At 35.6% G+C, this 14,443-nt stretch overlaps 1 protein-coding gene across 2 annotated transcripts in view; it reads right to left on the reverse strand.

The window, feature by feature from the left end:
• AP3B1 (adaptor related protein complex 3 subunit beta 1) overlaps nucleotides 1–14,443 on the reverse strand; it is a 158,222-nt gene that overhangs the window by 20,998 nt on the left and 122,781 nt on the right. For both annotated transcript variants that reach the window (XM_030467696.1, XM_030467697.1), the window contains exons 23-24: nucleotides 6,014–6,245; nucleotides 3,057–3,141 (exon numbers count right to left, since the gene is read on the reverse strand). In XM_030467696.1, coding sequence (XP_030323556.1) covers nucleotides 3,057–3,141; nucleotides 6,014–6,245 — 317 coding nt within the window. The remainder of the gene's footprint in view (nucleotides 1–3,056; nucleotides 3,142–6,013; nucleotides 6,246–14,443) is intronic.

Below are 14,443 nucleotides of genomic sequence, written 5' to 3' on the forward strand. Positions count from 1 at the left end.
AAAGGCTGAGGTGAATATATTAATCCTTAACTGGGATTCAAAAAGCTACCAGACTACCTTGCATGTGAGTTAGCCATGAACATATTGCTTTACACTTCTAAGTTGTGTATATCCTGCTTGCAGAATCTGAAGAAAATAATCCCAAAAGAAAAAGTAAAGCTCACAAAAATCTTTTAGAAGACTAAGTTCCTCCATTTATTCCTCTTTAACTTTCTGCTTGAGATGCATTACTAGCAGAACATCAATGTAGCTGAACTGGTGTGCACCTGCAAGGAGATGGCACCAGAAAAACAGCAGTAAAGAGATGTTTTCCTTCAGAGTACATAGCGTAAACATCAAAATAGACATTTAAAAAAAAAACACATTAGGCACCTTCCATGTTAAGGTGTTTCACCTATTTTTAATCAGATGTGTGATCTTGGTCAGCTTTGCTTAATAAAACTAGTATTTACAAGGCAGGTCTTTCAGTGCTCAATCCTTTAAGCCTCTGTAATGCAGTTTCTCCTTCATCGTCCTTGATTTATACAACAAATTCAGGAAGAGATCTTAGTATTTTATTACTCATACTAGTTTTTTCTTTATACAGTTTGTATTTATTGAACCACCAGTACAACAGCACATCCCCAAGCAGAAAGGTAGTGTTTGCTATGCAAAACACACAGTCCATGACTGGCATCTAAGACCAATTGATCTACCCATTACCACTATCTCCCTACCCCCACAAGCTTTACTACAAAGCTATTGATTTAAACGCTGCCGATCGGTTTCCATTTTCTGATTTTGGGCAGGCCAATTAAGAAAGTGAGTAATTGTGATTACACTGCTTCAGGATCAATTACATTTGATGCAAGACAAAGTGCTCCTCTTAGAACAACGTAAAGAAAATGATTATGATCAGGAACACTTTACTGCCAAACATGATTCTAACAAAAACGCAGAAGAACTGACAATGTCTTTCATAAAGATATGTTATCAGGAAATACAAGAATATTGACACATTTGTGTCAACAGTTTTTCAACTACATTTTGACAAACTTCTAAAACTCATTCCTCTGTTTGAAGAAAAGCACTTCAATAAGTATGACAAGCTAAAAAGGCTGCAGCTGAGTTCTCTGAGACATTTCCAAAACAACACACTGCAAGATTTCTTCAGTGATATTGGGCGTAGAAGAAGTTTGAACAATACATGTTTTAGCACTAAACCAGCAAATTTGATGCAAAGATATATTTTGCTGTTTTTATACTATGTTCCAAGAACTAATGTCAAAGAGACAAGGCCTTATCAATTAGCAAATGAACAAAGTAAGCAATTCCTGTTCTTAATTTAATTTTAAACTTAGCTTGAGCTTTGTCATTGGACTCACATTGTTCAAATCATTAAAATGAATATACCGCTGAGGTCTGAGGCAAATCTATTTACAGTGATGTTACTCATAGTCTGGTTGGTGTTCAGGAATATTGATCTGTCTTGTTTGACTAATAGGAAAATAATAAACAATTACTAGGCAATGTTGGAGAAAGTAATCAGTTTTTATAAATCACTAATACAGCAGACCTCCCAAAACATAAAGGTGATGATCTGCATAAAATCAATATGTTATGCTACATTGCTTATCCTCATCACTGCTAAGATTTTTAGCAATAAATGGTATGAGTTTGGCGTAAGATCATTAGTATACTGAAAATACGTACTTGAAAGAAAAATATTTGGTCTATTTAAAAATTACTATTCCTGCTTGATAAACTGTATATGTTTTACATATATATACATATATATATTTAAAAAAAAAAAAAAAAAAAAAAAAAAGCCCAGATCTATAAAGGGGGAAAAGAGCCTATAATTTTGAAGCAATTATGAAAATACATTGCATAGAAGGGAAGTTCCCTTACCAAGCAAACCTAGACTCAGGCAATGGTACAAAGCTGCTTCCAGATTCCAGGAAACAGCTTACAGACCAGCTAAAACAATGCAGCACACATAAACTACATGCTTCAGACATCTTGCTGAAGGTAAGAATATCTTTAAAGTGCCTACGCATGTCTAGAAAAAGGTTTGAGAAGTGGGAAAAAAAAGATCAGTAGTAAAAAATCCCTACCCCTAGAAGAAGATATTTTATTTAAGCCTAACCAGCTCTTAAAAGGTGTCTAGATTTCCATCATCTCTTTATTCCTGATACTTGGATACTGTTAGTGTAAGTTTTTCCTGGTTTCAAATGCTAGTCAATAACGAGTTCTCAGTGGGTGAACTCCAGCCTGCAGTGCAACAGGAACTCATACAAAGGATTCTGAGTGTGACAATAATGAGCATAAAAAGTTAAATTAAGTATTTAAGACAAAATCTAGCCAGTTACTTATTTTCTTTCTCTACCTAACAATCATCCGCAGCATAAGAAATGATCTTTATCCAGAAATTTTGGGGCTGTCTTCATGCAGACATATTAAATAGATCACAAAAAGACATAATGAGCACTTGAGGGAGTAAAATTGCTCACACTATATGCTTTATTCATTTGTCATTTCTTACAACGAAGAACACACACAAAAATCACTCTAGTAGACTAGACAGACCTGACTGCCTCTCCAAGGTAGTGCAATTAAGAAGAATCCCCAAAAAACAGGCTAAACCCAAAAAAGCTCAGGAACAGAGGAATAATTGTAAAGCAGAAGACAAGTTCATATTCCTGCTTGGTATCATACCAAGGGATAAACATGACCTCCTGAACACAACCTATCAAAGAGTTTTTGAACTTAACACATGTGGCTTCAAACCTCGATTTGAGCTTACAATCAAATTGCTGTTTTTAAAAGCAAGTGCAAAAAAAATTAGGAAGGCTGAAGAAATCTGATAATCCTTGTAGTAGTAAGTAAAACTGAACAGTAAAGATGTCTTATTTCTCTAAGAACATCTAGAGTATATGTCATGTTGTGAACTGCTGTTCAACTCTTTATATAGTTAATAAACAGCAAGTCTGCTACTGCCAAATAAACTTCTGATATACACTGGTTCAAGAATTAAAAAAAAAGTAAAAAATTACCCTCCTTCCCCAAGAACTCACCATAGCTGGAAACTGGCAGTCTGAGTAGAATCACAGAAGTCGATACCCATTGAAACAGTAATGGATGCTGCAGGCTCAAGGCAGTCTACATGAAAACATTTAGAAAAGGTGAAGTAAACATGCAAAGAAACAGAAGACCCCAGATACAACCCCCCAGACTTTACATAATTAGAAAGCCTATACCAAAAAAAATCCTCTACAAAAATGAACCAATACTTGCACTCTAATACCAAGTGAGTATCCCCCAGTTGTCACACTTGTATGTTTAAGTGTCTTGGATTCCCCACTCCCACAGTAATCCCATATGAAATGCTGCAATTTCAATCTTACAGCCCAGCTGTCAACAAAATACGGATTCATATTATGAAAGCTAGGAAAATTTTAATTACAGAAAAAAACACATTGAAGGTACATCCCTTTACTTGTGCACAGATCCAGCACTGAGATTTCATTTTAAGTAACAGCAGTTTGCAAATTTAGTTAATAAATAGTAAACTACAAAAAATATTAATCAGAAATTTACATTACTACATGCAGCAATAGGAAAAAGAGCTGAAATGAAAATATTTCCTTATTAGTGTGATTGACTTATTTCTCAATATTTCACTTGTATTAGTTATGAAATGGAGCAGAAAGATTATGAACTCAAAATAATAATTTTTTATCATATTTTTATCATATGTTTAATACAAACAATGCAGACTGAGGGCACTTCTCAAATTAAGGCATCAAGAGACATGCTCATGGTTAGTTTCTTGGCTATATCACTGTATCGTTACCTCAATGTTGTAAAGATATAACTTTGTTTTGGTAGGAAAAAAAAGCTCTTTCTTTGCCTTTACAATACAAAGAAGCATTGGATTAGAGGTTAACTTCTCAAGAATACAAGACACAAAATCTAAAGACATTTAAAAGAAGAGAATTCAAATAAAAATGATTGGGCAGGCAAAAAAATGTTTGATTTCCACTCTATTTGTTTATGTTTGTGATCCTTTTCTGGAACTGATGAGTAGGCAGGTGCTTCATGACCAAAGCAAAACAAATGTAACCATATCAGATTAACTTCTGAAAAATATGTAAAAGACGGAGGTGATGCAGTTACGCAAAGACTAAGCTAATACTAGAGAAGTAATAGAAAATGAATTATTTCAGTAAAAGAAGTCTGTGTTAAGCACTGAATGGTAACAGGCTCCAGCTGATATTAAGACTAAGCTTTCCCAAAGCTTAGTCCCATAGTGTTTCAAAAGCACCTAGACTAATGGAAAATATGGCACACATGTGAAATATGGGCCATTTCTACTGGCAAAATCAGGACAATTATCAACAATAATCTCACTTTGGGAAGCAAAAGTAGAACCATACTCTGGAAGGAGTACCTGTCTACACTGACACTACTTCTGTTGGTTCCACTGGGCAAATTACAGTATGTGTTTTCCAAATGCTGGAAATCTAAAAGGCAATACAAGCAGGGCATATAAGTGAGCACTAGATAACGTGACAAAGAATACAGAAAATTTGCATTCAAGTAAGAAAATGAACATTTTTGGAAGGGACTACAGATGATACATAGCTTACTTTCTGGAGACAGAAATGACAGCTTTACAAGACGGACACCACACTAATGTCTGTCTTGGAGAAATAAAAAGTAGTACAATTGTGTAGGATTCTGTTATGGAACTCAAAAACCTGAGCTAGGCAACTTATTAATTCCAATTTTTTTCATGTTTTTTATGTGAGAGAAGTGAATGCTACTGTTCACTGGCTGTTACTGGGATCACACTATCTCCTGATCTGATTTACAGTGTTTGTGGTTTTCCACTTTTAAGCCTTTGTGACTTTATTTCATTGAATGTTTAAAGGGAGAAATATCAAATTAGGATGACAGTCAAAACTAACTTGAAATCAAAACACTGCACTGGACTTCTGATCTTGAGGAATAAACACTAAACAGTTCCCTTAACACAAACATTAGTATCTATCCTAAAAATAGTATTTATATTTAGAAAAACTTAATTAGTCCAAATTTTTAAACTCTGAAACAAACTGTAGCTTTGTTCAATTGCCTCTGTAACTATTTGGTGTAAATCTATACAGTCTTTCAGCTGCTAAAAAAATAAGCATTTCAATCGCATACAAAAATTTAATATCAATCATCTTTTTAACTACTGAAATCTTCACTGTTGTGCTTTAAGAACTTGTTTCTACTTTCTTGATACAGATTCACCTAGTAATGTAGCTCATTAAAAGAGAAGAAACCAACCTAAGCAGCCCTTGATTCAAAGCTGCTGTGGTCAGTGTTCCTTCTTTCTGAGGTTGTCTATTCTTTTGCATTACAGAAATTTAGCAAAAAACCTTGCTGATTAGAAGAAGGTAGAGAGTAAAACAATTTTGGTGATGACTGACCACAGCATTGCTTTCTAACTGGTCTAAAAAGCAGCACTCGGAATTACGGTAAGATGCAAACTAGATGAGAACTCATTCGACACCACTGCCAAAAGCTCGCAAGTGAAAAGAGCAATCTCTGAGCCACCAAACTAAATAATACATCTACAAATGTTCTTTAAAGCTTGGAAAGAAAAACTATGAATATATAAATCAAAACCTCATTGTTAACAGTAGCCTGTTATAGCCATTCCAGACTAAGGCAGTAAGAGAATTAAAAACTAAGAGGAGAAAAATTTAATTATATCAACAAGAATTGATATAATATAATTGACATTAGAACAAGCAAGTAAGCTTTCAGGCATAGAAGTTCTGAGCTAAGGAGTTACTTTCAAACTCTGATAAAGCAAGAGAAAGCTGAATCACACACGAGTGTGTGTGTATGTATACATACAAAGACACACATATACTTGTGTATACATCAGTTTATATGAATATATGACTATGCAAAACCACTGTCACATATTCGAAATCTTGCAAAAGATTGTGTATTTTTAAAGATAGGGTATGATTACCTATTGGGTTAAACTCAAGCATCCTCATGCCAGGAGGTAATTTCTTCTCTCCTATGTGAATATTCAGTATCTTCTCATCAGTTGTGTTTGTCACTGTCATTTGCACAGATACCATATGATCACCAAAAGTGTCTGGCTGTCTTGAGAAGTGGTAATGAGCTGCTAATCCTTTTCCACTCATTCGATGAAGCAGTTCATGTGTTTTTGTTGGCACAGTGACTTGGCTAGTGACCTGTTAAGTACAAAACAACAGTTGGTTAATGGTGAAAGCAAAGAAGGGATAAAATTACAATTAAATATTGCACTTTTCACACAGAGCGCCTGCATTCTAGTCAGAATTAGAAAGAACTAGAAAGATTCAAGGAGATACTCAAATCCAAAACCAAATTGCCGTAATAGAGATCAGATGATAGAGCCTAAAACTATTGTTTCTGGCGCTGAGAAACAGTAGCTTTAGCTTTGTTGTTTTTGCCTCACTTTCCATTATAAATCTTTTTTCAGTAGTTTGACCTTACAGTTAAATTATCAGAGATTTTTTTAAGAGTTACAGATAAAATAATTATGTTGTTTACAACAGCCTCTCTCCATTCTATGCATCAAAATTAAAGGGTAACCCCAAGCTCACTGCATAATGTGAAAGCAGAGAGAAATTGTCTTCTTCCCTCATTAAAACCACAAAAACTGTTGCCTAATAATTACACCAGTCAATTACTAAAACCACATTTTTATAGAGCAAAAAAATGTCGCCATTTTTTTAAAAGTCTTGCTGCCACAATCCCTCAGATGCTGGATTCATTCTATCCTGAAGAAATAGTATAATTAAAAGACATTGTGTACAAACAGATTCCTAGAAGATATTGATGATAAGTAAAACTACAATGAGCTCAAAAGTACAAATGTAAGGAATATACAGAAAACTGCAGAAAAGTGCATTTGATTTCTTGAAATGTATTTAAGGAAAGGGTAGGAAATGACATGAAAAGTAACACCACACAGAAGATGAAATTGCCAAATGCTCAGCACAAAAATCTCATTTCTTTGATCACAGCACTATGAGCTACTTAACTTTGTACTGTATCTTTCCTACGTATCTGCTGAACCCTTCCCAGTGATGAGTGGCCATCTTCTCTCGCCCTACCCATAAACCCTGAGCATGTAACTAATTGGAAAGAGACAACTGCACAGAGCAGCGTGTTCAAGACTCCAAGTAGCTAAGCAAGGAGAACGGGCTTTTATCTTGCCTTCCTTACCAAACTCATATAAATTGCTAGGTTTGTCATGAGTCATACTTAACATTGAGAGACTGATCTGAAGACTTAGTAAACACTGCCAGTAACATGAGAAGCTTGTAAGATTTGGGATTCAAACCCACAAGGTGCCACAGAAAGGAGTATCTGGAAAATATAAGCCTATAAAGATCCCTGTTGAAAAACTAGAAGTTAGCAAGCATGTAACAAATTTGATCTTCATCTCTGAGCACCAGTTTCTGAACTGAAAACTCGGGCCAGTAACATCCACCAGCTCATTTAAGTATCTGTAAAGATCAGTAAGTGTTTAGAAGTGCCAGCACTACACTGATAAGGCTATAGAAAACTCCATGAGGAACTAAGGGGCTTTGTATTCAAGGGTGATTTTGGAAGATGCATTAACCATGGACCATGGGGGCAGACTTCAGACTGTTCAGGACAGTGGATGGCAGACAATCCTGAAGGGCAAAGAAGCCCAGGAAGGCTGGATGTTCTTCAAGAAGAAAGTCTTAGAGGTGCAGGTGCTGGCTGTCTCCATGTGTTGTCTGTTGGGAAAGATGAACAGCCTGGTGAACAGGGAGCTCTTGCAGGGGCTCAGGAAAAAGAGGAGAGTCTACCACCTTTGGAAAAAGGGGCAGGCAACTCAAGAAGAGTACAGAGACCTAGCCAGGTCATGCAGAGAAAACATCAGCAAGGCAAGTTAGGCAAGTTAGAATTCAATCTAGCAACTGCTGTGAGGGTAACAAAGGGGTTTATAAATACATAAACAACAAAAAGATAGTAAAGGAGAATGCACATCTTTACTGGACGCAGGGGAGTGGACATTGCTATCAAGAATGAGGAAAAGGCAGTTAATAACCTGCTATGGACACTCACAAGTCTATGGGGCTGGATGAGATTCACTCAAGAGTGTTGAGAGAGCTGGTAGAGAAACTCTACAAGCTGCTCTCCAATATCTAACAGCAGTCCTGGTTAACCAGGGAGGTGCTGGATGACTGGAGGTTTGCCATTTTGACACCCATCTATATAAAATGGGCCAAAAGGAAGATCTGGGGAACTACAGACCTGTCAGCCTAACCTCCATACCAGGGAAGATCATGGAGTGGTTCATTTTGGGTGCACTCATACTGCAAGTGCAGGATGATGGTAAGATCAGACCCAGCCAGCATGGATTCATAGAAGGCAGGTAGGTCCTGCTTGTCCAGCTTGATCTCCCTTTATGACCTGGTGACCCAACTAGTGGATGAAGGAAAAGCTGTGGACGCTGTCTGTCTGGACTTCAGTAAGGCCTCTGACACTCTCCCACACAGCATTCTTCTTCAGAAACTTGTGGCCCATGGAATAGACAGGTGGACTCTTCAGTGGATTACAAACTGGTTGGATGGCCAGGCCCGAAAAGCTGTGATAAATGGAGTTAAATCCAGCTGGCAGTCAGTGACAAACAGTATTGGGGCTCAGTATTGGGGCCATTTCTGTTGAATATTTGTAACAATTTGGATGAGGGTATTGAGTGCACCCTCACCAAGTCTGCAGACAACACTAAATTGAGTGGGAGAATTGATCTGCTCAAGGGTAGGAAGGCACTGCAGAGAGATCTGGACAGGTTAGATCTATGGGCTGAGGTCAAAGGTATGAGTTTTAGCAAGTGATGGATCCTGGTGTTAACATATAGTTGGTTTTATTGATATTGTTTATTAATAGGAATGAAAAGAGAAGAAGCTGGTAGTCAGAAGCCCAAGTGGCAGATAGGTATATATATACAAAAAGCAAAAGTCTCTCACTGTACGTCAATGGTAACAGTGACTCAAAGTTTACTGAAAACTTCCTGACAATCACTGCCCCTTTCAGGGTTAATTACCATGTTTCAGTTATAATTTCACTCGTGAGCCCATTCACTTTTATTTTCAATATACTATACAGAGCAGCCAACACTCAAAGGACAGCAAGAATAAAGTCATGTTTTAACCATCTTCCTTCCTGTCGAACATAAACACTTAGTTGCACTTTGCATGGCAGTATTATAAAGAAATGAAATATGTATACACTGAACAAAGGAATTTAGTTATGGAAAATGAGAATTACCAAGCCCTATACTAGCTAGCAAAGGTTTTTGAGATGGCAAAGGTTGGCATGACTATAATGCAATGCATTTAACAATTGCATCAGTGTGGTGATATTTTTTTTTTGTTTTAAGTTTGAAATTGTTAATTCATACAGTTGCAATACTTAAAGAAAGCCATAGGACAGATACCAGCAATCACTTGGGGGTTAAAATACTCCTCTGAAGACTTAACAGAACAAAAATCACCTACTAACCAGGAGTTAATCCCCTACAAATCTTGCAGAGCATATGTTTAAATAATAGAAGTAATTTGTGTACCTTTGGATGGTTTATGAAAATAACCAATCAATTTTGCAGACACAACATTATTTCTAAAGGAAATCTATGTGACTCATGATGCCTGCAGATACACAGAGACAAACCACACATATTTTATCAGTTTATTACAGTAAGCAAATAAGCGTGGAATGAGAGTGCACATAACTGTCTACTTAACGCTTACTGAAACATTTATAAGAGCTGTTATCTTCCTAATAACAGACAGACAGTGTGCAATTTTAGAGAGGAGAAAAGCTTCATATTTTTTAACACTTCACTAAAAAGTAACTGAAGAGTGTAAAATGAAAAATACTCTGTGCAGTTAGCTGGTAATGGACCATATTATCAACTCAAGTTAGATTTATAGGATACAAACTAGTCACTAATAGTTATTTTATGACATAGCGTGTCTGCTATGAGAGACTATTAAGATTAAACTTGCAAAACTTTTTATTTTTTTACACAGCTGTTTAAAATTACAGAAAAAGCCAAAATTAAAATAAAGAGTTTCCTCCCATTCCACTTTGATTGAAAGCCACTATGAATTAGAAGTCACTGTAGTGGTATGAGTCAGACTGGTCCCCATGCTAACCGCACATGCTGAAAGATGATCTGTTACCCTAAAAGAAGCTGCAAGTATTTTAAAACTACTTTTTATATAAGACAAAATGGGAAATTCTGTCTTAGAAGCCCCCCAGTCATTAACCATGTAAAGGAAAACTGTAAAATCACTGACAATAGTTTTCTTTATCACAACAGAGCTGACTAGTTACAAACTACTGGATGCTTTGCACATGAACACAATTCTTTTTGCCAGCTCAAGAAGTCTTTAATAACTAAGTTTAAGTTAAAACAAACAAAAAAACCTGATTCCCATAATTATTTTAAACAAAAACCACTACAGGGCCTATTAAACCTACTTAAGAAAGCAGAGCTGAACAGACTTTCCTGCGCAAAGTATTATTATCAAGTGCACACTTATGTCTGTTGTCCTTTTCCTTTTTTATTTGTTCCTTAGCTTACTAATGCTGTTACAGTAAAATTAGATTATTTTAAAATCCTGATTTCAAAATACATGTATGTTTGGGTACAACATATATGCTTGGGAAAAAAAAGATTTGTTTCCAAGAACAAAGATAATTATAGTTCTATTGCCTAAATTACATTCTGTTAAAATAGTGGACTGAATCATTTACTCTAAGCAGCCCTTATATTGCCCTCTTATTGGCAATATTCATGACATAATCTGAGAAAGATCTACTGAGCTGTGAGAGCTATATCCTCTCTTACACTCACTTTAAGGCTGTTCTCCACTAACTCTCCTCTCTAAGAGGAGAAGGGCTATCACATAGCCCAGCCACATTTACATGATCTTTCAACTGAAGCTATGAGAGCAACTTAACTATCATTTTATAGTACTAGGAGAAAGATGGAAAACCAGGCAAACAAAGGAAACAATTACTGCCAGGAAACAGTATATTCTCAATCTTTTGCTCCATTACCAGTTACAAATTACTCAGTCAGAAGGCAATGTCTTCCTTATGCAGCTCTTAAAAAACAAAAATATTAATAATTCATAAAAATATATACCAAAAAGCAAATAAAGAATTGCAGAAAGAATGGCAGTATCTTACTCTGCATTATTAGAAGAGTCTGTAGCAGACCCCAACATTAGAGAACACTTAAATCATGTCAATACAGATTGCTAAACTAAGGTTTGCATTGCTCTCAGAGAGGGCAGGGAAACCAGATAGGCAAGCAAGCAAACTCATATCATCTGCAGTCTAGAAGAGCAACAGCATACCATGATTCAGTTCAGATTTATCTAGACATACAGCACCTGAGGATATCATGTGAAATTCAGAAAAATACTCAGAATAACTTTCCACCAATGACACACTTAATTGCTCTGAATCTACTAAATACTGTCTAAGAGCCACACCTGCTATCAAGTCCTTCAATTCCTCATATATTCCCACTCCCTTCTTTTTGCAGTCAACAATTTTAGGCTCTATACTTCCCCAAATTATTAGTATGTCAATAAGGCTAATTGAAAATTACCATATTAATGCTCGTGTCTTTAAACCAGTAATGGATTCAGACAATTTCAGATATTAGAATTTGAGTTCCAAAGAATCCTACTGTTTTTCAACACTCCTAAAATAATATCTTTGTCTCTAGAAACTTGTAAAGAAAATAAAAATAAAAAAAACTCCAAGTAACTCCCATGGATTTTTAAATCACAAAGAGATGAATCTCAAAAAAAAGAGCACTTTAATTATGCTGCCCTTAGCCTGTCTCTGTAAGGCTTCCAAAATTAATCCTTTCCTTTGCCTTTTTTTACTTCAATATTTGCATGTTCTCAAACATAAAATTATCCTGTAAGAGTACTGTGTTCAAGGTAATCAGTGAATCTAGAGATGATAAAAACCTTCTGTAATACTAAATTATCAATTTTCAAATATTTTATGTTCCTTAGATTTTCCTATGGCTACCTTAAAATATAATCAACTAGTAAGATTCCTAGTAACTATAAATTAAAAGTATTGCTCTTACAGAATAATAATGAAAAATAATAATAACGAATTGGAATTAAGCCTTAACCCAGAATTCATGAACAGCAAAAACTATTAATACCTTAGCATATTAAACAAGCATTTTTAGAAGTAAGACTGCACTTATTTTGTATTTTAAGTGTAACTGGTGGTCAGTGACACAGACTGTATTTTGCACATATAACAGAGCTTAAAGCTTTACATTACAACAACATATAGTTTTGTCTGAGATTTGGTATCCCCATCTTTTCCTTCTGTTCAGCATAATAAATCACATGAATAATCAAATGAAATGATTAGTGAAGTATTTCAAAAAGCCACACAAGAAAAAAATTTGTTAGTAACAAAATAGAAGTATTCTCATGACTTTCAGGATTATTACACAAACATGAAGGGCTGAACTCAGAATCATAATTATGGGCCACAAACCTTCATAGAAATTAAGTGCATGTTCTTCCACATAGGGTACTATGGAATCACTAGAGGACTATGAAAAGTGCTTAAACAGATACCAGGAGAGAATTCTCTTTTAAATGCACCTGCAGAAAATTCTTAAGCCTTAAGGCCTTAAAATATATCCCAACCCAGGCTTCAACTGCTAAAAAAATGTTGACCAAATCAAATGGTGAAATCCTTGTCTGCATGCAGTAAACCTCAAGATTTACTATCATTTTGTCCTCTGTATGCTTCTATGAAGCAAAAAGCAGATGGTCTGGCAGCTGATGCATGTGTGTGACTTTCAACAAGCAGCCTGGTATTTTAAACTCCTTTGCAAAAGTCATTACGTGTTTCAAGGAAAAAGCATTCTCCCAATATACAAAGAAGTAATTTACTTCAGTTTAGTGATTTAATCCTTCCACTGATGAGCTAACTGGCAAGTCTGAGGGTTACCTGAAGCAGTTAAAGAATGAGAAAAACAATTAGGTGGCAGGCTCACCTTATGTCCTGATTATGAATTTGAAATAGTGGATGCTGCTGAGAGGGATTCATAAAGATTTTGGCATTGAGTCCAAACAACTTCAAGTAAGTTCCTACAAAGAGTTTCTAAGGTATTGTTTTGACTTTGGCAAACAGCCAGCACTGCATGCAGCTCTTAAGTGAAAACATACTGAACCCTACTGGCTATAATGTTTAATTTTACAGTTAGGGCTATAATATTGTGACTATTCTCACATATTGGTTACTACCAACAGAGAAGCACCTAGTTCAAACTTTTTCCCAGAAAAGGACCTCTTGTATCAGGTTAAGTAGATAATACAAGTTGAAATATTTACTACACAGTACTACCTATAAGCCAAATAGAACTCGGCCTATAATACACCATATTTGAAATCCAGCACAGATATTTATGAATGCTAAAATTTAAATTACATATTTGCTGGACTAAATCAACTATGTTTGAATCTTATTTGCTATATTTTTGTTGAAGAATACAACATATTATTTTGGCTTTTGTCAGGATGAGCTGAATACACAGTAATCCATGTGCAAGGACAGAACACCAAAATCAACACTAAACCTGCTGCACATGTGCATATATATTAGCACTTCCTCAATGTGGGTGTAGAATTTCTGCATGTACTGGAATGCATCTCTGGTACATGATATTGATGCACCAATGTTCCTCAAGTTTTATTTCACTTTACAGATAATGTTTTGACCAGAAAAAAAATCCATATTCCTTAGTTAGTGAAAATTACAGTTGACCTAACTGTGACAATTGCTACAATACTGCTTTTCCGTGTTTTGTTTTTCTTAAGCTTCATTTTTGGCCTCAAAAAAGAAAGAAAAATCCCTCTAATAGGGTTTCTTGTCCATTAAGAGATGTTTATTTATAACATCCAAAATCCAAAATCCAAAATCCACTTTAAATTTAAATCCAAAAGCACACTACTTCTTTTAGTGCTACCAGTAGCATCAAATGGGTTATTCAGCCTCTGCGAGGACGCTCCTTTTCACACTAATTAACAAATGCCACTCAATCCCATCCTCCCACACCTCAGAGTTGTGTAAGCAACAACTTGCACAGCACACTGCAAACAAAAAAACTCACTCACTCTATGGGTATTTCAAATAAAGTCTCTATAGGCACAAAGCCTGAATGTAAATGCTGCTTTTACATAGTAGCTGCAGCCATAGTTAAGTCCTTTTGTTGATGACTAATATAAAGTACTTGTGCTACTATGTCTAAATTCTCCAAAGTCAATTTAGCACAAATGTAGCAGCAGGAAGATGGAGACAGTGTCCA

This window comes from Calypte anna, chromosome Z (genome assembly GCF_003957555.1).
Source record: "Calypte anna isolate BGI_N300 chromosome Z, bCalAnn1_v1.p, whole genome shotgun sequence".
Taxonomy (NCBI): Eukaryota; Metazoa; Chordata; class Aves; order Apodiformes; family Trochilidae; genus Calypte; species Calypte anna.